The sequence below is a fragment of the Thermobia domestica genome, chromosome 14 (assembly GCF_964235325.1).
Source record: "Thermobia domestica chromosome 14, izTheDome1.hap1.1, whole genome shotgun sequence".
Lineage (NCBI taxonomy): Eukaryota > Metazoa > Arthropoda > Insecta > Zygentoma > Lepismatidae > Thermobia > Thermobia domestica.
In genome coordinates, this window is record NC_137467.1 from 27093848 (window position 1) to 27118906 (window position 25059).

Consider the following 25059-nt stretch of genomic DNA (forward strand, 5'->3'; position numbering starts at 1 on the left):
TGAGTGACCCAGAGGTGGCACTCCAATCAGCAAAACATTATTGTTCTTGCCTAGGGGCGCTTTTCAGTTGTTCGCATAACAAGTGTGAACCTGTTCTCTCAAGTAGTTTGTGTGCAGGCATTGTTGCAGTTAGACGTCTTGCGTGTTAGTTGTGAAAATGGATAAACTTAAATATCGTGCGGTAATCAAATTTTTCGTTTTGGATAGATTAACCCCTACGAAAATTCATCCGAAGTTGACAAAAGTTTACGAGGACTCTGCTCCTTCCATGTCAGCCGTTAAAACGTGGACAGATGAATTTAAACGTGGTCGCAAATCCTTCGAAGATGACCTACGAGAAGGAAGGTCGAAAACCTCAACGACACCAGAAACAATCGAAAAAGTGCATGATATCGTGTTCGACGACTGGCGAGTGAGATAGCTGAGAGTGTGTGGATATCGTAGGAGCGGGTACAAAACATCTTGCACAAAGAACTAGGGATGTGAAAGCTCTGCGCAAGATGGGTGTCGCATTTGCTGACTGCCGACAAAAAGCAAATGCGAAAACGATTTTCGCAGCAACCTTTTGGACCGATTCAAAAGGGATCTGACCGATTTTGTGCGGCGATTTGTGACAATGGATGAGACATGGGTTCACCACTACACGCCAGAAGTGAAATAGTAGTCCAAGCCGTAGGTGGAATCCGGTGGTTCAGCACCGAAGAAAGTGAAGACGATCGTATCGGCCGTAAAGGTTATGGCCAGTATGTTTTGGGATGAAAGGGATCCTGTTAATTGATTGCCTTGCAAATGGTAGAACAATGACATTCGAATATTACTCCAACCTTCTTGACCTGCTGGATACCAAACTTTGGGAGAAGAGGCTTGGCTTGAAGAAGAAGAAAATCATCTTTCACCAGGACAACGCACCTGTACACAAGATTGCGTTGGTGATGGGAAAACTGCGAGATTTGGGGCACGATTTGCTCGGCCACCTCCCATATTTTCCTCATTTGATACCATGGGATTTCTATCTGTTCCCAAACTTGAGGAAATTTCTTTCTGGGAAGCGCTTTGCATCGAATGAAGAAGTTGAGAGGGTCGCGGATGACTATGTTCACAACCTTCGAGACTCTCACTTCCGGGAAGGAATACTGATGTTGGAGAAACTTTGGACTAAGTGTATTGAAGTTAAGGGAGATTATGTCGAAAAATAAAATCATTTTTGAAATGAAATTCGCAGTCTTTCATTGTCAGGCCGAGAACTTTTCACTCCGCCCTCGTTTGTATGTAGTTCATGTTAATTTGTGATTCGAACGGGAACTACAATTTACTTTGAGAATTTACTGAGTTAATTGGTAAGAAAATCTTGATGCTACATTTTTTTGAGAATTTACAGTGAAGGATGCTACTTTTCTTTTTTTTATTCTTTCTTTTTTTCTTTGCTTTTTTTTTCTAGATCTATGTAATGTCTGGATTGATATATTTGATGTATGCCTATCTTTGGACATGTTATAGTAAAACAAAAATGCAAGTTCAGAATTGATCAAAATTTCCGCTTCCATCTCATTAATCATACTTGTACGGAGATATATCTAATGCCATAAGAACACTCTTGCATCAGGGTACTTTAATCTAGCGGATAGAGCGTTGGAGTCACGTCCTCGTAGTCTCGGGTTCGATTTCCGACCTGTGCTTTCCAAATTTCCTAGTCCATCCAGTGTCGTGAAGTAAACTTGGGAGTCACGTGAATGATAGGCGTGACGGCCATCAGACCTAGAAGGCTTCTATACGCCCATTAGAGACAGGGCGATGCTAAGAGATGGTGTTCGAGTAGCTCAGGCACAGAAGGGCTGCCATGCCAGTGGTTTTAGAGTATAGTTTAGCATCAGTTTCATTTTAATACGTGGTATATATATATATATATATATATATATATATATATATATATATATATATATATATATATATATATATATATATATATCTTAAGTATATATAAAACTACACGAGCTGACATAAATTATTGAGCACTTCCTCTCGAGCTACAATGATTAAATTTGGGATGATTGTAGCTTTCCGGATCTAACCGATAGATGAATTGCCAAAAGTAATATTTTTAATTTTTAGGCAGTCTAAAGAGGGGATAAAGAATTTCCCCAAGTTATATAAATGTTTTTTTTCACCTATGATCTCATGTTTTAGGTACTTAGAATTGGAATAAAAACTTGAAATTCCTTACGCTTGTACGTTTTCGTTAGTTTTACCTAAGTAAATCATCAGAAATAAAAAAAGCCCAACTTTAGAGTGGTTTTATAGGGAACTGAAAATTCCTTTCCCATGTTTTTTAAATACGGGACGTCTTCTACACCCCAAAATGTTTAGGTACTTCCGGCAGGATTAGAATGATTAAATTTGGCATAATTCTAGCCTTCCAGGACTAACAGACAGAAAATTCCCAAAAGCGAATATTTTTAATTATTTAGGGGTCTAAAGGAGGATGAAATCCTGTTTAAAACGGTGTTTGCTTGGGATACAAAATCATGTCATTTAGATAGTTGAAATAGGAAAAGAAACGATAGAATTGTGGGATCAAGAGTTGCGAGGCCGTAGGCCGAGCAAAGATAGTTTGTGGGGGCGAAGCCCCCTTGGGCAAATTCAGGAAATATGAAGAGCAAGTTCACGAAATTCACTGTTGATAAGAAATGCGAGTCCGTAGGCCGAGCAGACTCAGGGGACTGGGGGCGGAGCCTTTAGCTAGCCAAAGGCTAGTATATATATATATATATATATATATATATATATATATATATATATGATACACATACACACATATGTAAATTTGCTCAGGTGAATGAAACCAATTGTTTGTTATTTGTCTTCTCTCTGAACATTTTGTTTTCCGTGAAACACTAATAATATCTCAGAATTTAAATTAGGCTTACTTAAAAAAACGACAATTGAGAATTTCCTGCGAAAACCACGTGTACTTAAATATTAATATTTTACTACTTGGATAGCAATTTACGGTAATTAGAAATTAATTTAAGAAAATGTTAGTTTTATATTTGATATCTAGAACTCCATTTCTTACAGAAATAAATTCACCATTCCATCGTGTTTAGCAAATTATGCGCAATATTACCCCAAAAGAATTTAAAGACAGTGAGTATACGTATGTAAAAGTAACAAATGTCTTAGTGAAGGAAAACTTGTGGTTCACAGCTTTTGGATTTCCTATAACCTTCACGTCATTAGAGGTGAGTTGATTTTGGGTTTAACGTCCTTTTTAGCAGCTAGTCTATATGAGACGTAGATCCACTCATTAACGTGAAATGCGAACCACATGAACTCCCACCGGGAATCGAACCCGGTTTTCCCACGCCAAAGGCGCGTACATTAACTGCTTAGCCACGAAGGAGCTTAAAGTGTATATTTTTCCTTCGTTTACTTTCAAAGTCATTTACACGTTATATAAACACACATTAGAACAAAATAATGGTTAAATGGAGAGCCTTAATTACACAATGGTGATCTATGTATCGATAAGACCCAGTAATGTCTTCAAAAGCTTTTATCTTGATTTTCTATGTAACAAATATTCGTTTTTTAAAAGCCATTTCCATGTAGGTATATTCCATTAGATTGTTTATTACGTAAGGAAATTGTGATCCATTTAGTAAATGTAAAAGCTTGCATTAACTATTTTTTTTGTTACTTATTTCTTCACTATTTTTCTTGGAACAAGTGCGAACGCAGTTGAATGACTTATGGTGTAAGCCAATTCTTAGGGGTTCATTCTGCAGAATTTCTTTTCAACTTTTAGCAGCAACATAAGAAAAATTTTATTAAATGAGACACGTTGTACAATGTTATTAGCGTATAGGATGAAAAATGTGTGCTAATATATAGAATTCTTTGAGCTGAACAAAATTGTATTGTGAGTGCAGAGTCTCATGCTATTTTTGAGAAAGTTGGGAAAAATGAATTTCTTTGTAAATTTAAAAAGTTGAATCGGCACGACCTCCATGTTTCCTGTTAGGTTGAAATTGATACTCAAGTGTACAGTAATCAAGTTTTTCATAATGACCATAGCAAAATAACAGATAATACACAGTATGATTAATTAGATATCTACTACAAATATTATTAATTCTTAAACATTTTTGTTTAACTATAATACGTGGGTCAGTCAGAAAATTAGTTGCACTCCTTCGTAAATATTTTCGGTGAGAGGCTATTTTGGTGAAACTGTGTCACCACACTGCAGAGATGTAGTTGTATCGTGTGACCTAGAGGCTTTTACGAGGCAAGTGAGATGTTTTGACAATCAGTCGTAAACATATTTGGACAGTTGCAAGTGGCATCCAAATTAGAAGGGTAGCACAATTAATGCATCTTCTTATTGTGAAACACTAAAACGATTGCGCAAAGTACTCAACAATCGACGGCGAGGTAAACTATTTAAAGGCATTGTGCTCCTACATGATAGTACAAAACCGTATGCAGCACAAGAAACATGCGAACTTCTCTTTAACTTCTCTTGATTTTCACTGATTAATTTTCAACACTGTAGTTCAGAGAGGGCGTGGGGCAATGAAAACTTTAGCCACGACCAATTGACTCACCACCCATCGTGACTCACGACCCACCGTGACCCACTCTGACCCACCACCCACCATGAACCACTGTCACCCACTGTGACCCACAGACCCACTAATACCCATTGTCATCAACTCTGACCCATGATTCACGCCCTCTTCTCTACTGACTAAAGAGTTTAAACTTGTAATAAAACTAGCCTATGAAATTATCACTCATTGGAGTTTGAATTTCTACGATCAATCGCTCAAGCACCGCTGTATTACAATAACGGCACATCTTATCTTTCTTATATAAATAAAATAAAGAGTTTGTTCGTGTGTCTGTCTGTCTATCTTTGTGCGGCCTGTGGATCAGACGAGTGGACCGAAACTTTTCAAAATTTGGTCACGGGTACCTTGGTCTAGATCCCAGATCAAGACGAAGAGTTTTTTTTTTTTTTTAATTTCGAACTAGGGAGTCTCAGGGGGACGTTTACCGGGACCGGTCTGAGGACCAGACAAGTTGACCGAGAGTTACCAAATTTTGGTCAAAGATACCTTGGTCCAGGTCCCAGGCCAAGGCGAAGCGTTTTTGACAAAATTCGAACCATGGAATCTCAGGGGGACGTTTACCAGGACATGTAAAAGTAGTAGAAAATGATCGATATCAGTGTCGATTTCATAGCTTTTGCGATCGCTGAGATCAATGGTGAAACTCCGATCGCATTAACTTCCAAATTCACCCTATTCGACTGCGGGCCGTGGGTCAAGGGGGGAAGGGGGGATGCCGAAAAGTAAAAGTAATCCAAAATGAATGATATTAGTGTCAAATCCATAGTTTTCGCGGTGGCTGATATCAATGTTGACACTACCATTAGCGATGACTTTCAAATTTATCCACCGTTGTATGCGGGCCTTGGGTTACCAGAGGGGGTCACCGAGACATGTAAAAATAATCGAAAATGTCCTATATTAATGTCAAATTCATAGTTTTCGGGGTCGCTGAGCTCAATGGGGAAACTCAAGACCGCATTTACTTCCATATTTAGCCCCCATCAGCTAAGGAACGGGGGCATTATAAAGGGGATCACGAGACATGTAAAAATAATCCACAAGGACCGATGTCAAATCCGTAGTTTTCGCGGTCGCTGAGATCAATATTGATACTATCATTAGCGATGATTTTCAAATTCAGAAACCATTGTATGCGGGCGTGGGGAATAGCGAGACATGTATAAATAATGGAAAATGACCTATATTAGTGTCAAATCCATAGTTTTCGCTGTCGCTGAGATGAATGGTGATACTTCCACAGGCGTTGACTTCCAAATACAGCCCCCATCGGCTGCGGGACAGAGGCCTTGTTTTCTTCAAAACTGGAACCAGAGGATCACAGGGGCTTTTACCGGGATATGTAAAAAGTAGTAAAAAATGGCAGATGTTAGTGTCACATTTATAGTTTTCGCGGTATTGGTTAGGGGCCAGAGGAGATTTTTTTCACAATTCGAAACAAGGGGATCTGAGGGGGCGTTCACCGGGACATGTAAAAATAGTAGAAAATGACCAATATTTGTGTCGAATCCATATTTATCGGGATTGCTCAGATGTATAGTGACACCCCCGATAGTGTTTACGTTCAAATTCAGTCCCCATCGGCCTTCCCAATGAAAACACGTGTACGTTGTTGGATATATATTCACACAAAATATATACAATTTTAGAAATGTTTCTTAATTGTTCTCCCGTTGTTCAGTTTGTTTACATTGATATTTTACTGATCCGTGCGAAGAGCTGGCATAACAGCTAGTACGAAATGGTAAAGTGTGTGTTATGACCCAAATTACAATGAATTCAGTTATATAGATAATTATTATAATTATAATTAATAATTATTTCCTTGTTGAATTATAGATACTTTTCAGTGGAAAAAAGAATAAAATATGAAAGTCCCAAATTTGAAAGTAGACCAAGAAAGTAGAAAACTTTTAATCCTACGTCCGAGTAGGATTTGAAACACAATACCTAGGTAGTAACGTTAATGAACAAACCTCAAGTCTGTATTGAGTATTACACATGAATTTCTCAGATGCCTTTCTTGAGTGGTTCTCAGTGAGAAGTTATAAATTGCATAACTATATCAGCCCAGAAATGAAATTGATAACTGTTTTCCTACTCTGTAAATTTCTATGCGCTGTTTTCGAGATAATAAAAGAAAAACCTTTTTTGAAAATATAAACAGTGATGCCATATCATAGCTATGCCATCTACCAAGACAAAACTGATACCGAAGTATAATTTTATCAAATTCCTCATGCCCATTATCTCTGTTCTGAAAACGGAAGTAGTAAATCTTTCACTACTGGATTATCATAGTTTACTAGTCGTAGCTTCAAAACTTAATTCTCGTTTCAGTTAAACTATCGTGAAAATCAACTCCAATAACCTTTAAAAGCCCAAGAACGCAACTGCTACATCAAGGCTTTAAACCTTAATAGCTCAGCCCCTAATTAAGCTACAAAGATACTTTTGGTATCAGTGTTCCTGAAGGAACAAGCTTACCGCCGGTACATATGTGGGAGGTACCACGGCAGAGAGAGACTAGGTTTTTTGTTTTCGCATATGTTTGGGGAGGAGACATTTGCCCTTTGAGGTTACAGTCTTAACAATTGGTATCTAAAGCAATGTAGTAGTTCACTGCTACATACGCTAATATCGTCCAAAAGTACTTGTTCCTTATATAGAATGAGTAGAAGATGGGCAAAATTGGCCATTTTCTTGAATCTCAGTTTTTGACGTAAATTACAATTATTTTCTGGACGATTCCATATAAAACAAGATACCTTTTCACTGAATTCCTCTAAAATTATAATTCTTGTTGCTGTACATGATGTTTGCAGCAGAAATGATAATTAGGGGGTCAACGGGGCCGCAAACACTAAGGTCTGCAACAATCTTTTGAAAAGGATATACAAGGATTTATATAGGAATTTTGTTATGAATTTTTATCTCATTTTCTATGCAGGAATGGATTCCATTTTTTGTAATATTATTGTCACACTTGTATTGCTTACACATTAGTTTTATGTTATCAGCGTAGAGCGACTGTAAGGGTTACGAGGGTGCCCAAATTCTATTTTGTAAATATTTTAGGACGTTTTGTTTCTCCTTGAGTCACAGTTTGTTGACGTAAATTACATTTATTTTCTGGACGATTCCATATAAATCAAGATACCTTTTTACTGAATTTCTCTATACTCATAATTCTTGTTCATGTACAGTGGGCCACAGAAATTTTTGAGGTACAAAATTCGTGAGTTATGGAACCCAACTAACGCCCGCTCCAAGATTAATTACGCCTGGTAGAGTAGCTAGAACAGCAGCATGAAGTTGTCCCCACCTGTTAAAAGAACAAATCGTGAAGAGTGTTTTTGTGCAGAAGTGGAGCGAAACGCTGCCTGACGAAATGACAAAAGGGAGTCTTTGGATACTTGTATTCACAATAATTCTTGTTTGTGTGATACACATGTAAAATTATACACAGACACTTGAAAAAAATTATACGGACACTAGAAACATCGAAAAGAAGATAACAGTCAGGGGACTTAGTTAATCTTGTACTGTAATTAACTCAAATGAGGGATTATATAAACAAGTTTACTTAGTTCGAATAAGTATAAATATCCGCGTATAATATACGGATAGATCATGTGGTATGTGAAGTAGGTTATTTTTTAACTAACTCAAAGCTTTGCGCTGAGGTTTGAAACTATTAACAGTAGTCCTACCTGCAAATCAATTAAAAATATGGATGGTTCATTTGGGGGGAAGAACCCAGCCCCAGTGGAAATTATGGGGGTCTAACAGATCGTGAGTTCCTAAGTTCCGGCGCCACTGATTGATACTACTTCGAAAGAAGGAATTTTTGATTTCATTATTCATTTAATAATTTTTGAAAATGCTAACTATTGGTAATTTATTTGTGAATATTAAAAATGCAAAATTCGATAACACTCAGACGAGTTGGAGAACTTATCACTATTAAAGTATTTCCCGTTATGTTGCAAATATAACTGAGGGTTCATGATTTGTATAATATTTTTAAAACTTTACACATTGAGACACAAACGGAAAGAGGGGGAATATAGTGTCAATAAACAACAACTTACAAATGCACGAAATTAACAGATAATATCAAATATAGAACCATTAACAGAATTAACTCTCTAACTGGTTTTCTTCCTTTGGTTTCAGGATTATATCATCACTAAAGTTTTCCACTATCTTTCATGTAGCAGCATCCAACTGGAGCTCAGCTTTGTAAATGAAACATTTTAAAAAATTGGTAAAGAGGAAGACTAGAATCGAACCCGAGAATCGAAATTAGAAAAGCACAAATCTAACCACTCATCTAAAGCGTTACTTATTCTGGCTTACTTAAATAAAGAGCCTTTTCCGGTCGTTCAGAACAGTTGCTTGTTAATAGTCAAATTGATTGGCAAACAACAGGAATATGTAATTGAGGACTCGGAGGGTATTCACTAAATTACCAACATTACAGATTTTTTTTAAAAAAAAATAAAATACATAACTCCTTCATTTTGAATCAAATATGGCGCGTCTATTATACTCGTAACAAATTTCCCATAAGTTAGTACCCACGTTAAGCGGATTTCCATATCCAGACTCCTAACTATGAAAACATTTATGATCGCTCCAGCGCCAATCATTTCATAGATTCAACCTGTTGTATAGGACATAAAATCGAATGTAATTTATACGAAAAAGAGTTTTATAATTTGCAAGACCTGTAACGTCCAAATATCCACCAGAAACCCACAGTCGTACCTACATAAATAAAAGCAAGTGTAGAGGAGAAACTCAGTTTATACACTCGAAGATGCCATGTGAAGGCATGCGAAATTGCCGAGGGGTTTGAGTGAATAGTCTGTCAATCAGAAGTTTATGTGTTCAAACCCTGTATGAAATATTCGTTTTTTTAAAGTGTGTTCCTATTTTCATCAGAGGACTCGAATAAGTCTTTGGCAACAACTTTTCTTTCAAATTTGATTAGAACGGAACATTATATGAATTGCAAACCTAAAATCCATAGCTGAAAACAAAATATTAAGTATGTTCAATATTTCATTATTATCCTTTGATTTGTAATGAAAAGCTATTTATAAGCATTGGTGATTTCAGATTTTTCCTGGCGGATTGCCAATATATCAAGGACAGAAAACAGCTAAACACTATTAGTTCACTTTGAACATGATCGTAGGTATGGCCCAAAGGGGGAAATTTTTTAGGTCGACTGGGTCTCAAATTCTCCCTCAGGTCACACCATGAAATCATCACTGTTTCAAAAGTTTTCTTAACAAATAGAATATTACATTCATTTCTCGTTCCACGTTTTGAAATGGCAAAATCATAACTTAAAGAAAATTATAATACGTAAAAGAATAAAGAATTATAGAAGTAATGAAGTAAATATTATCGTGTAAGTTATCGGCTTCTAGTCGGATTAAAACTCGAATATTCGTGTGGATTGCATTTTAAAGTAAATCCTCTCTATATATAATTCTTACTGGAAAGGCATGTTTAACTCCAATTATTTAATCAATATTTTCAATAATATATTTTATTGTCATATGTTTTACTATTCAATGTTAAGACTATTCATGGCTTTGGATTAATTGTTTTAACAAAAGAGACACTGACCAAAGCTTAAAACTTTACTTTATTTTAAATTATAATTTGTTACTGTTTCGGATATCTAGCAATGTCCGATTATAATTTAATTTAATTATAATTTAAAATAAAGTAAAATTTTAAGCTTTGGTCAGTGTCTCTTTTATTCAATGTTGTATACACTTCATTTCTCAAAGCAAACTCTAGCAAATGTATGGTGAACTAGTGAACATTATCAAATAAATTATCATTTAGTTTACGTAAATGCTGCATCGCCTCATTTTAAACTTCGTACTTTAACTAATAATAATAATAATAATAATAATAATAATAATAATAATAATAATAATAATAATAATAATAATAATAATAATAATAATAATAATAATAATAATAATAATAATAATAATCATAGTCGTATCTTTATTAGAAATTCTGGTGATTATTAAAGTAATTTTAATCTAACTGGAACAATATTTAAATATATATATATATATATATCCTTTTCGACAAGTATGTCATGCTTTGTCTATATTTTTATCTGCCCAGCAGAAAATGTATTTCTCTCGTCAGCATGAAGCTGTGTATTACTTAGGTCGTCCACTTGCAGAACGGCATTTATCCATGTACAGCAAACCACACAAAACGTAGAAAAAATGTAGGATCTGCCTGTTTTATAGCAATAGGAATACTTCAGTGTAATCATGTGGAAAAATTATACATCTTGAAATACTTCCAGTATAAAACCCATCGATCCTAGAGTTTTTCTCGGGTTTCTGGGATTTGATATAAATGGACAAGAAACGTTTTGGAAGTTGACTAGTCATATCAGAAAAAAATCTTGTCACCAAAATAATTTATATATTTTTTCCTTTACTATATAATTTTCTTGATAATTGTAATTTACGTACAATTTCTTCCCGCAATTGAAAATTTTACTATCACTATTTTATGAATCATAGGAAGATTTTGTGTAATCCCTCCTAATTTTTGCTTGTTCATTAATTACTACGGCTTGTGGAGGTACTAACTTATCGCTAATGATAGAAAATTGCGGGCCAGAATCCATCACCTCATTTGTTTTTACGATTTTCAACAATTAGCGGGTAAAATACTATTGCTTTAACACATTCTATTGAGGCTCTTATTTCTTTAGGTTTGCTACGTCTTGTTCCTGTAAATACGCCTCCGCCACTTACAGCATTTCCTAGTATGAAGCATGTGAACCATTTTCGCGCAATATTATAACATGCTGCATCACTTATTTGATTAGGAATAAAATTACTTGCTCCTCCATTCCACCGTGTATTAACTTGCTTCTGTTGTTGTATGGGATATTACTGTTGTAGATTATAGCCTAAGCCCTGTCCTTCATTCCATTACTGTTGAAACTCCATTAATTCTTCTACTGCCAGGTTCTTCTAAAATTTCTTTTAAATCTACGACCTGATCCACTCTTTTGATTGCAATTACTTCTCCGGCCACAATTCCTCAATTTCCATAATTTCATCTATTATTCTTATTCTTATTCTTATTCTTATTCTTATTCTTATTCTTATTCTTATTCTTATTCTTATTCTTATTCTTCTTCTTCTTATTATTATTATTATTACTATAGTTTCCAATATTTCCTTGATTTCTATAATTCTTGCCGCTAAAGTGTTTCTACACTGCAAACCATACACAAACTACTTTTAGATACAGTAGGACACTGTACACATTGCCGATACTCTTTGAACATCTCCGGATGACACATATTCACCTCTTGTAGATATTGTATTGTCCAAGTATGTCCCAGTATGTATGTTCAAAATGTGCAAAATGAATCACTTTGTCTTCGAAATGTTTGCTGAGAAGAAACGTTATAAAGATATCAAAATAGATAATATTTTCAGAGAATGAACGCTTTTGGATACACGTAGCACACTTTGTAAACACACACTTGATATTTAATCCCCTCAACATCTGTACTTAAAGCGTTTAAATTTTGTTTTGTTTTTTGTAGTGTGCCTATCATTCCTATTGTTTCCATTCTGATTTTGCTGTGAATCCTGATTCCCTTTGGTTTGATTTTCATTCTTATTTGTTAACACATTGCCTGACTAAGCCGCATTTTGACTTGTATATAGGGCGCCAACAACTATATGTAATATGGTCACCGGAGGCCACTAGTAAATTATGTACTAATTGTTGTCTACTGGCCCCAGTGATAGTAAAAATGTAAAAAAAAAAAGAAATTTATTACATTATGTCGCCAAAAAATTCGTGAGCCATATGTGGCTCACCCAGCCCAAGAGCTGCACATTTACCTCTAGTTCCCGTGAGCCACCCGTGGTATATAAAAAAAGAATAACAATATAATTGGAACAAAAGTGTAATTGTTCTGTAAAGAACACGCATACACCAAATCACGTTGCACAGAAATACGTGAACAAACAATAGCCTGCTGAATGACAGCAAATTGAGCGTAGTTTTCAATGTAGCCAAGTACTGAATTCTGTATTTATTGTGCTTTGGGGAAAGAATTGTGGATTCTGTCATGGCTTCACTAGTGCATAGATGAAAAAGTAATGCGAAAGGACGAAAATTTGCATGAAATATTCCTTCAGACCAAGATCTTCATGTCTCAAGTCCCTCTTACATACAAACATGTAAAATTTAGATTTACAAATTAACCTCTGTATCCACTTAAGATCGATCCAGGGACCTTGTGCATTGTATGTCAGTCACTCCATCCGCGAGCAATGGGGTCAGATGGCAGCATTTTGCTTATTCCAGTGCAATATATATCTCTGAATTCTTCCTTCAAAGCAAAACTAAGCAATTGAGTTTCGCTTTTCAACTTTTTTCAGTGTAGCTAAGCTTCCGGACTTTTGGAAAAGTAAGGAATAAGGATTAACATTCAAGATCTAATTCGTCATCCTCCATGCACAAAAACTGCTTATATGAATCATAGTGCTTCTAAAAGTATCTAAAGGACAACTGAACACGTGAGCCACGGGTAGATCAAGGACCATATCCTTGTGAGCCTTATGTGTTGCTCAATGTGTTAAAGAAACTTCCAATTCGTCTAGCTTTTCTTCTGACTTGGCCTTTTGTGACATGCTAACTAGTTCCTGCTTGACTTCTTTCTCTTTTTCCTGCTTACTATCCTTCTTAGATAATAGTTTCTCTATCCCTAGTTCAACATCTTCATTATCTTGATCTTTCAATTTCTTTACCTTTTCTGCTTTCTGTCTATCTTGTATTTGTTTTTCTCTGTCTTCTGTAAATTTTTCAGATTATCATATAATCTTGCGCATGTGTTTGTACTACTTTCTCCGTATAGTACGGTAATAAGCCTGACGCAATCAAACCTATTTTCTCCTTATCTGTCATATTCTAATCTAAACGTTCAGCTAGGGTCAAAAGATCATATGTGAACTTAATCACATGTTCGTTTTCTTTCTGTAATCTGTCACGAGTCTTATCTTCTAAATCAAAGTTAAAATTAGAACTTGTATATTCGTCAATTAATTCCTTCTAATGGTGTCTAAATGTTTCCTCTCAAGAAACATTTTAACCCCTTGTCTATTTGATTGCCATTTAGTTACACTTTCTACTTGATTACTATTTCCCTCAGGAAAACCTACTTTCTCTGATAGATCTTCGTCCAAACTACCAAACTTAAACTGCTGTTTTTCTAATTCTTCTATATTGTGTTCCAATGATTCGCTAATTTCTTCTATTTGTCTATTTGATCTTTCTAGTTTCTTATGTTTTCTCACTCTAAATGTTATAATTTTAAGTATGCTATCTATTTCTACATCAATTCCTTCTAATAGTTTTTGTGCACGAGTTAATACCATCTTCTCTGTCGTAACATGAAATACAAAAACCTTAACCACTTAACACACTAATAATTTTGCCATAACCTATCTTATAAATTAACACAAGTATAGTACTCCACTAACTCAACGAGGAAGGGTGGTTGGGAATCATTTAGCTTTAAATTTATTTTGTCACTTTAAAGTTTCCTTAATACATTGATAAACTTATTTTTTTTAAAAAAAATTGAACTTCAGGCTTTTTAAATACAATATTTACTTTGTATGCATTGAATCTTATTATGAGCGTAAGCCACATTTAGCATCCCCACCATGTCAACCTGGACTATTACTCCTTTAAAATTTACTTTGGAATGCAGCATTTCAACAATAAAGAACTTCAAGTACAACCAGATTGGTAGCATTAGCTCACGATACCTGTATTGCTAATGTTAAGACGAACGCACCTAAAATGTACTGTGAGGTACTTTGGGGATCTAAACCACTGTTTCGAGTTGGCAAAATAGAATCGAGTTGGTAAATGATAAACACAATTCATAGAAATAGTTTACATCTATCTCGTTTCATACTTAGTGTGTTTAAGCGAATGTTTGTCTAGCGAAATGTCAGGTATGTAAGTCAAAGTGTATGGCAATTCTCAGTCTAAAAGAGGAGAGGTTAACTGGATCATGCCTGGATGCCGATGATGATGAGAAACATATTGATAAAGTGTACTGCAGTAATCTCTCGGTTACACAATGACAGTATATTCGAATAACTTCATGAATGATTGACTCTAAAAATCTCGATGAACAATAGCGACTAAGTTTCACACTTTACTAATTGACGTTAAATATCAACGTTGTCACTTATAATGTGACTCCGATTCTGACTCGCTTCTGACGCTAATCTACACTCAAAATCTAGATCACTCTGATGGAATAGATTGAAGTATTTATACAACGAAGATGTTTACACTGCTGGCACTCAACATTCAGGTCAAAATCATTATACGAGCGTATGACATTTCTCTGAACAATTCCTAGTTAACCAATTCTTCTTAAAATCGAGCGTCATATCAGCACTCTGAATTTTACATTACTTACATAACGCTGTCCGTTGCAATGTGTTTGTGTTATCATATAATTACAAAAAATGCTTACACTGACAGAACATCTTTTCACACAATTTACAACATTAACAACATTCACAGACTGTGTTTTATGAAACAACAAATGCTGAAACCAAAACAAAATAAAGTTTGGTATTATTCTAAAATTGAAAATTTATATACACAATAATTCTACTAATGAGAATAAAACATTAAGATTACTTGATACTATCTTACTTACAAGGAATGTAAGATACAATTTTGTATAGCCAGTACTGCAACTGTTGCTATCTTGTCTAGGATTGACACACCAATTAAGTTATTGTCAGTTCAGCACAGTGCACTGAGGAACACGTCAGAAGGATGCCAGCTAGTCACTATTGCCGCGGTGGACTGATGGTAGCTGGGGAAATTCCACATGTTATTACAACGCGGGATGTGGGGGAAATCACTATCTGTATTACTGGATGTCCCCTATAAATTTTTTTCACGTTATTTTCCTTTGAAATTAATTTCATCTTCCCCTCACCAGTAATTTTCAGTAAAATGTTCATCGGACTTCAGTACAAGGAATTTAAACTGAGACAGGATTTCTAAACCGGATTATCACGAGGCCTTCAGTATCCAAAGCATTCCCTTAAATACATTCTTGACCAACCCTTCAACTGTAACCATAATTATGTAATTTTTCTTTGCTTGATAATTTCATTAATCATGCATTTTAAAATAACTTCTTCGCAATTCTCGTAATATCCGTACCATAGGAAATGGTTTCTAACTCAATGAAAGTTTAAAGGTACTTATGAAACTTATAAACTTACCTTTTACTGAGAACGAAATACTACAGATGTGGTTATCCTTTCACCTCCTTTTAAAACAATCCGACACATATCATGCACTCAGAAACTTCAATAAGAATGAATAAATATCTACTGGCTAAATTCAATACATAGTTTTTGTATGTGCTAAGAGACTGAGAGTCATGAGTCAACTAATGTCACGTGCCAGCTGCTACTGCACAACATAATGACCCTACAGTCGATTCTTGAAATGAAGCCTTGAAAATCAATAGCCTTCTGATTTACGAAAGTGATTGAGAAAGTAATACCTACAAAGTGATACCTTTATTTTCCAACAGATAGCCCCGATATACTATCAGTGGAAAGTTAAAATGTCAGCTATAAACTATTGCATCATTTTTCAACATTGTCTCCATTAGAGTAACATACTTGCATTAACGCGAACAAGGTTCTTCATGTCGTCGGCGAAGAATTTTGGTGACTGTTCGCTATACTATTAGCGAACTGCTGCTTCTACCTCCGCGTCACAACTGTAGCGTTGGTCCTTAAGGTAATCCATAAGTTTAAAGAAGAGCCAAATTCGCAGAACGCAAAATCCGGACTAAAGGCAGAATGAGACAGAATGTCAACAACACTTTGCCAATAGACGGTACAACTTCTAATTTTTTGGCGGAGAAGAAGACTTGTGGCAGAAATCTATCGAATGACGCGTTGTTTACGGGTCGTAATACTCACGACTCGTCGCCGGCGATAAATGTTCCTGGGCGCTCAACCTTTCATAGTCAGAAATTGCATGAGAGCCCGCTGTTCCAACAGGGAATCACCACTGGGGACGATAGATTGCTTCCTTGCTCTGGAACGAGAAGAGATAGGAAGGTGCTATAAGTTACATTCTATAGTTTAAGCACAAGTGCATTAATGATAAACACTTCAGAGTATTCGTAGTACTATTGGCCAAGTCGTGGGTTTGGAGGCATTACTTTCTAAATCTCCCTTGTATAGTGATGAGCAAATGCAAGACCAAGACAAAGACCGGAGTGGTCTTGGTCTTGCACATCCAGTCTTGGTCTTGTTCTTGCACTGGAACACTTGGTCTTGGTCTTGAATGCCAGACTCTTGCAAAAACTGCAAGACCAAGAATTTTGCGCTCATCACTGGGTTGTACAGGAAGTCAACAGCTTTCCTACAGGTTTCTGCATGTGCTGCTGAGAACTGACATGTTGTTGCTGAACAAGCTCCTTTTAAATTTGTAAATCAAGTACTTTTTTTAAATAAACAAATGGAAACTTTCAACTGCTTAAACTGCGTTATAATTGATTGTGTTTAGTTTCTGAAAGCTCTTTTGGCAATAAATAAGTAACAGCTCAAAATAACTACTATTTTATTTTACCAAATAGATCTACATGTTAAGTAGTTTACTGACAGTACAATTAATGCTGTGTTTTACAGACACGTAATTTTATACACAAGTTTAAAAAGTGATTGTACTATTCACCTGTTCTCTGCCAATAGCAACTATATTAATTTATAATACAAAACTGGTATGCAGAATAATAATAATACACATTTATCTGTAGTGTGATATTTCGCAGGGCGTCCTGTATAATGGGAACACTGTACCTTTCACAAATTCTTTACCAACAGACACTATATGAATTTATTGTTCAATATTGGTACAGAGAAGAATAACTAAAACCATTTATCTCTAATATGATGTTTATGTAAAGCGCGCATCGTACCCTACACGACCTCTCTAGCAATAGTAACCATATTTATTTATTGAATAAAACTGGTATACATAAAAATAAATAAAACTGCTTATATATTATGCGGTTTTGCAAGGGTGCCTTACGCAAAGGACCGCACTGTATTTTTCACGGATTCTTTACCAATAACAACTGTATGAATTTATTATAGAAAAGAAACTTGTACCTTTATTTATAATGGAATGTTTTGGAGGTTACATCAAGATTCAATATGCGGGAGGGCCGGATACAAGAATCCAGTATCCGGATACAAGAATCAAAAGCACATTTAAATTAGAACCTAATATTTATGCAACGCCAAAGCTCGTTGGAACGCAAGGTAACAAATAAAATGAAGTACATGAACCCACTACATTAAGCGTGATTTTGACCTTCAAAGTGCAGCGAGCCGAAGGTTCACATACAACAACTAAAGAAGTTTTAATACTTAGAAAGCTAACAGTTATTTAACTACCTTCAAAACCACAATATAAAGTACATCCTGTAAAATACAAATTACTTATCTTTTCCTAAACTTAGAACCATATTTAAGAAACATTTCAATTACAAATGCCATTATACTCAAAGCTAATCCAAAAATAAGCAATGCAAAAGCACCCATTAAATCATTAACAGAAATTACTCTCAAACTTCCGTCTTTGGCAGCAAAAGCTAAATGTCGTCTTTTTATCCATGCATCAACTAACGTATCAGTTTTCCATTTTTTATGTAATCCGAATTCTACACAATCTTGAATCACTTGATTAAAAGAATTCACATAAGGAGAAATTGGGCGCAAGAGGTAAACAGTAGGAAATGAAATAACAACCTCCTGAACTTTATGAATCAAAGGTTTCCCGTGTGAATCAAAAAGGGAGTGTGAATATACCAAATAATCAACACCTTTGGATCCCCAAAATATACCCCAATTTTTAATTCCGGCTAAATCTACTAACGCTTCTGTCACAGCTCTTACAGAAGTAAAATCCTTCCACTTGTCTAGAATCTGTTTCATTACGTGGTCAGTAGGGTCAGAGAAAAATCGTCGATGGCCAAAATAGCCACCAAACGGAATGCCTGAATCTAGGAGATCGTTCACAGTGTTAATTAACTTATATTTTATTGGTTTCGTAACAAACCTAAAAAGCGAAGCCTGGTAGCTGTAATTCAAAATGAAAGAACCCAAAACCCAGATTAGAAACACTACTCTAACCAAAGGTACATGAGGTGGCTCTGGGACAGATATCCCCAAAAGTATGGAGAAGCTATTCATGAAAGGAGATCGAAATATTAAACTGTTTCTATTCCTAATAAGGGATTTCATTAGTTTTGTGGAGATAATAACGACACCGTAAGCAAATGAAATTAGAATCCAGCAATGTAATTGGAAAGGGAAGATTATACTCATCCATTTAGGATATAGGGAAGGTTGGGGAACAGCCCATATCATTCGATAGAAATCTCCACTCAGTATTGGATGAAAATGTACAAAATAATTCAAATTTGGTGTCCAACCTACAAAGCTTCCTTCTAGTTCTCCTGATATTATTCTTGTCAAATCACCGCTAAATGTACCATTAGGAAATGGTGCACCATGATCTTTTGCGTTAATTCTTTTTAAAAACTTCAAAGTAAAATTCATCCTCTTCGCAATTATATACAGTGTATTTGGAGTTGGGCCGTTAGCAGCAATACTACCGTTTGTGGTCTTTTCTAATATGGAAGCAGGAGGTAAATTTGTTGTTGTGGCGCTCAATTCACACGAATGAAGGTTCTGTAGTTTGTTTGGAAATAAGTCAGTTTCTTTTACCATATGTCCCTTATGCCACTGACCGATGAGTATTAGTCTACCAGCTGAATTACAGTGAGTTTGTGAGAATGGAGAATACGTGTATATATCGATGATTTTCAGCAACTTTGTATCTCCCACCGTAATAACAATCATATTGAGTATATTTTCCTGAGATGCAGTGCGAAATATATTTTCTGTTTCAGTTGTTGCTTTAATTACTGTAGAAAGAACAACAATGAATTTACTCCTGTTACTTAAATAAAATGATTTCATCACGTGAATTACCTTCAAAAATTCAACACTTTTGTCCAAGAAAATTAAATAAAGTACTGAATGTTCAGACCATTCAAATGTAGAAACCTTTACTTTTGATGTATTTTGTACATCTGGCAAGTTGCTATTAACAATTACAAGTGGTCTATTGTAATTTGACAATAGCACATTCAATGCAACAATTGTATTGTCTGCAAACACTGTTAGAGCTCGATTGTAGTTGGAATATTTGGATATGAAGTATGAAAGAAAACCAAGTAATTCACTGTTGTGTTGATTTCCTGGTATTTTTGATATCAGATTTTCTCCTCCCGGTTTCGTTGAGTTCGCCGTTACTAAAATCGCAACAACAATCATACAATGTGTCCTCATTTTTTAAGTCAAGATTTCCTGAAAGAAATAAAAAAAATCTTAGTTACATTTTTCTATTAGAGCTACTTGTGTCTGGTTTGATAATGCGGCTTTTAAAAAGAATCAATACACATTTCCAAACTTCTGAGAAAAAGAGAGAATTTGTACGGAAAGAAATTATAAAAGTTTACACAGTTGTTTACGTTATAAGAGGTATTTACAATATATGAACATGAATCTTCTAAGCTTGAAAAGGAGCTTCAGGTAAAAATTTTAAGATTTCAATCAGTTCTGGATTTAGATTTTAAGGGGCGGGGGTGGCATTTATATGTAAATGTTTAGGGACCTTTTATACGTCATGATTTCTTTTTCAGAGCAAATATCGTCGTTTTGTGTATTTGAAAATATGTTATACGCTAATTTAAGAACCTAATGGAAATGGAGGCTCTATTATAAGCGGGGCTGGATGACAAAGGCCTCATTACAAGTTGGACTGGGAAATAGAATCTTATTACTTGCTTCATAAAAGCCTAGTATAACAATACAAAACATCATTGTTGAACGTGTGTTTTATCTTATTTGCTTTTTCTTGTTAAATTATTTAGAAACTACATTACAATCAGTTTTCTCTTTAATATTTTTGGACCCCCAAGTGAGTGTGGCCCTAAGCTGTAGCAGTTCAGCTTATACGTAAATCCGACACTGGTTTCAATACAGGGCTAGAATGAATGATTCATTCGTTTTCAAAACAAGATATTTTCAAAAGTATTAGACGCACACACATGAAAGAAACAAACACACCAAGTTAGTATTGTGTACTCCATATGGTAGCACGGGTCCATTATCTTTCCGATGAGGTGTGTCAGTGTGTCAGTACGAGGTTAGTACCTGTCGAAAATGGAGGGAAAGCAAGAAAGAAGACGTTAAGTATTGTCGGTTGTGTCACCAAATGGGGCACATATTGAACATTTGTAAAGGGTGTATAAACTTGAGATTCGTTGTTCTTTTTATATATTTTCATGTATGTACGTTTAATACTTTTGAAAATATAGCCTATTCAAATCGAATGAATCATTTATGCTAGACCTATATGCACTGGCACAAATCCCGGGGTGTCGACGGGGACATGTCCCCCAATCTTGGACCTAGAGGGGACTATTCCCCCAATAATCTGACTTAAAAAGTGCTTTTTGGGATAAGTGTGATGATTTGTGTCCTACTGCCACAAAGGAATGTAAGATGAAATTGATTTCTCTTGGCTTTTCCATTTTTAAAAAAGAATCGTATTCTGTAGCACTTCAAACTGAACTTCGTGCTGTAGTGCGTTTAGTAGTCTCATAAATACGTATTAATTCCACTTCCGCTACTTGGGCACAAATTGCAATAAATGCCAGAGGAGGATATGCCCCTCTCCTCATGCTAGAAAGTTGTCTTTGCTGTAGGTTTGGGCATAAATTCCGAGGAAATGGGGAGACATGTCCCCCCCCCAACATTGGAACTGGAGGCTCAATCCAATTTGAAAAATGCTTTTTGCAGATAAGTGTGATGATTTGTGTCCCACTGCCACAAAGGAAAGTGAGATAAAATTTGTTTCTCTTGGTTTTTCCATTTTTAATGAAAATGAAGGCGTGCGACTGTGCCTGACGTAACCTGATATGAAATCTTATCTCCTCCTCTCACATAGGCCCTAGCACACGAAGAGTATATAGACTATCCAGTGTCAGTAGAAACCATCTTTTCAGTAAATGCGCATTTAATCTATTTGTAGTATCAGCCTAGGCATCTACTCATGCTTCGTAAGCTAACTCCATAGCCTATGGAACCCGGAGGATTAATGCCGCGTTCACAAAAGCTTTCCACTGACTTTTATCCTTAGCCAACTGGATTCAGTTTCTACTTTGTATTCCTATTTTTGTGAGATCCATTTTAATATTCTCTTCCCATCTGCTCCTAGGTCTTCCTAATGGTCATTTTCAGGTTGGTCTTACCGCTAACACTTTGAAAGCGTTCCTTCCTTCTTCCATCCTGGCTATATGCCCTGCTCACCTAAGTCTCCGAGACTTGATGACTCTAACAATGTTTGATAAGCTGTATAATTTACGTATTTCCTCGTTATGAAGTTTCCGCCATTCCCCATTCCCGTTCCTCTTGGGTCCGAATATTCGTCTGAGCATCTTGTTCTCAAATACTTTCAGTCTATGTTCTTCCCTCAGAGTAAGCGATCATGTTTCAAAACCATACAGAACCACAGATATGATTATCGTTTTATACATTTGAAGCTTTAGGCTAAATTCCTCGACAGAATTCGCGACGACAAGAGATTTTGAACTGAATAATGACACGAATTCCCTGCTTTTAGTCGACATTTAATTTCTTCGTGAATAGGATTTTTGTCTGTTAATATTGATCCTAGACATTTGAAACTATCCACTTTATCAAAAGTATCATTGTATACTTTAACGCATTCATAATTTTCCGTATTACGGTCCCGACGCTTTTCCATGTATTTAGTTTTCTCTGCATTTACTTCTAAACCCTTGTCCCTGCAAGCGTTTAATAAGATCTTTGCATTTCTTTCTATTGTTCTCCTATCATCTATTAAATTTACATCATCAGCGTACGCATAACCTCGTGAAAACCGTTCAGCCGTAGGCCCTGGCTGCTATCTTTGATTTTCCTTAGCGTATTCCAGGACAAAGATGAATAATAATGGCGACAACGCTTCTCCTTGTTTCAGACCATTCTCGACGTGAAAGCTCGTGGCCAAAAAATTTCCTACCCGGACTTTACTTTGGTATTCATTTAAACATGCCTTAATAAATCTAATTAGCTTTCCCCAATTCTGTAAGAACGTTGTATAATGTTTCTCTCCTAACCGAGTCGTAAGCCTTTTTAAAATCAATAAGTAGTTGATGTACCGGGCTACTGTAATCCCACTTATTTTCGAGTATTTGGCGAATGGTAAATATTTGGTCGATAGTTGAATGATTTCGTCTAAATCCACACTGATAATCTCCAATAATTTCATCTGCGTATTGGGTCAATCTTGCTAATAGAATGTTTGAAAGGATTTCATAGGATCTTGAGAGAAGAGAGATGCCTCCATAATTATTAGTCACTTTTGTCGCCTTTCTTGTGAATTGGAACAATGATTGATTATTTCCACTCTTATGGCAATTCTTCCCTGTTGTAGATAAGGAGAATGAATTTGTGTATCTTGTTTCACTATTTTTAGTCTCCAGCTAAAATTAACTCAGCCGGAATTTCGTTTACACCCGGAGATTTGTATTTCTTTTATTTCTTTATAGCGATTTCTACTTCTATTCGGTTGGGTTCTGGAAAATACAGTTCTGCGGTGAGTATCTCCCTTTCTCCACACACATTAGTTTTCGGTTACGTGTTAAGCAGATCGTCAAAGAAATCTTTCCATCTATTTGAAATGCTATCTGTATCAGTGAAAACTGTTCCATCAGCTTTCTTTAATATAAGCACGAGGTTGATAGCCTTCCTTAAATTTGTTGATCCCTTTGTACATGTCCCGAATGTTTTTATTTTTACTATCATCTTCAAGTTCCTAAATTTTAGATTTCAAAAAATCGCGTTTCTTTGTTTTAAAAATTGTGGAAGTTTTACGCCTGATGTATAAGAAATTTTGTGCAGTTATTTCATTCGGATTTTGTAGCCAATGTAATTTTGCCTGTTTTCTCTTCTCTGCTAGTTCGAACCATGGTTTATTTCTTCGTATTTCCGCGTGTCCCAATTTTTCTTTTGAGAGAGGATGCTTCGTAAGCAAACAAAAGTTTTCAATTGCTGGAATATTTTTCTCCATAATCTTAAGGTTACATCTGTTAACTATAGAGTATATGACATGCGTCAGATTTCTATAACAATTCATGTAATGTTATTGAGATCATCATCATTTTGCTCAAAGAGTATTGTTAAGTCATACATAATTGATATTCTTTCTTCATAGTTTTGGGGAATTCATTATTTATATTATTATACTATATAAAACAATTTTAAGGTGAATCTGTTTGGATGCCTAATTAGAAACATGCAAATTATAAATATGCATGTATTCAGATTTCAGAATGTGTTCACGCCAGTGATTTGTAATACTGATATGTACTACTACTTCATCTACATCGCCTAATATATAATATACTGTACAACAGTTGATCAGATTCAACTACATTAATATGAGTTTCGTCTCCCTTCTCTAGAATAAGGTGTATTTAGGATTTTATTTCAAGCGGCTATGTCAAACACAAGGAAGAAAGTGGGCAATTGCCCATCTGAGTTTGAAAATTATATATATTTTAATTTATGCATAAATTGAAGTCATAATATCAAGAATTGCAGACCGATAAATCCTATATGATATGGTACAAAAATTGAGGAGTGAATGTAACTCTTTATTCTATTCATACAAGTAAAAGGAACCATCCTAATTTCACGGGCTAATTATTCCCCTGTTTTGATTTTCTTTAATTCAAATATTTCCTTCTTTTAAAAATAACTAAACGATATAATTTTTACTTTGTTATAATAACTAAAGTCCTATCATAGTGATATCCGCGCAAGTTGGTGTGGAACACCAGTTCCTCTTATCAACTCCTCTTAGTTTGGGTGTTACTGATGACGGCCGACTTGAATCTCAACCGATAACGGCCAGTAAAGTATGATAAGCAAATGAAGGAAAGTAAAGTCCAAAAAATGTAGAAAGGACGAAAGAAAGAACAAAAGGACGCAGTTCTTACATGGAATAAAATTTGACAAATACAATATTATTTCTGAACAAAGAGTATAAGAAAATGGAAAGTCAATGACATTCTTAGAAATGGTAAGAAGGATTATTGTTGTACGTGGAATGGATAAACTAACAAATTTATTTCGGGGAGGGAGGTTTGAGCTCGATAGCATCCTAAATG

At 35.4% G+C, this 25059-nt stretch overlaps 1 protein-coding gene across 1 annotated transcript; it reads right to left on the bottom strand.

The window, feature by feature from the left end:
* Positions 1 to 18232: 18232 nt before the first annotated feature.
* On the bottom strand, positions 18233 to 19657 carry LOC145669765 (uncharacterized). Its single transcript, XM_081738102.1, has one exon. It carries the CDS (start codon positions 19655 to 19657, stop codon positions 18233 to 18235), a length of 1425 nt encoding a protein of 474 aa, XP_081594228.1.
* Positions 19658 to 25059: the final 5402 nt, after the last annotated feature.

Bases quoted from the DNA above. Each gene is read 5' to 3' on its own strand.
- LOC145669765 (XM_081738102.1), bottom strand. From the start codon at position 19,657: ATGATTGTTATTACGGTGGGAGATACAAAGTTGCTGAAAATCATCGAT.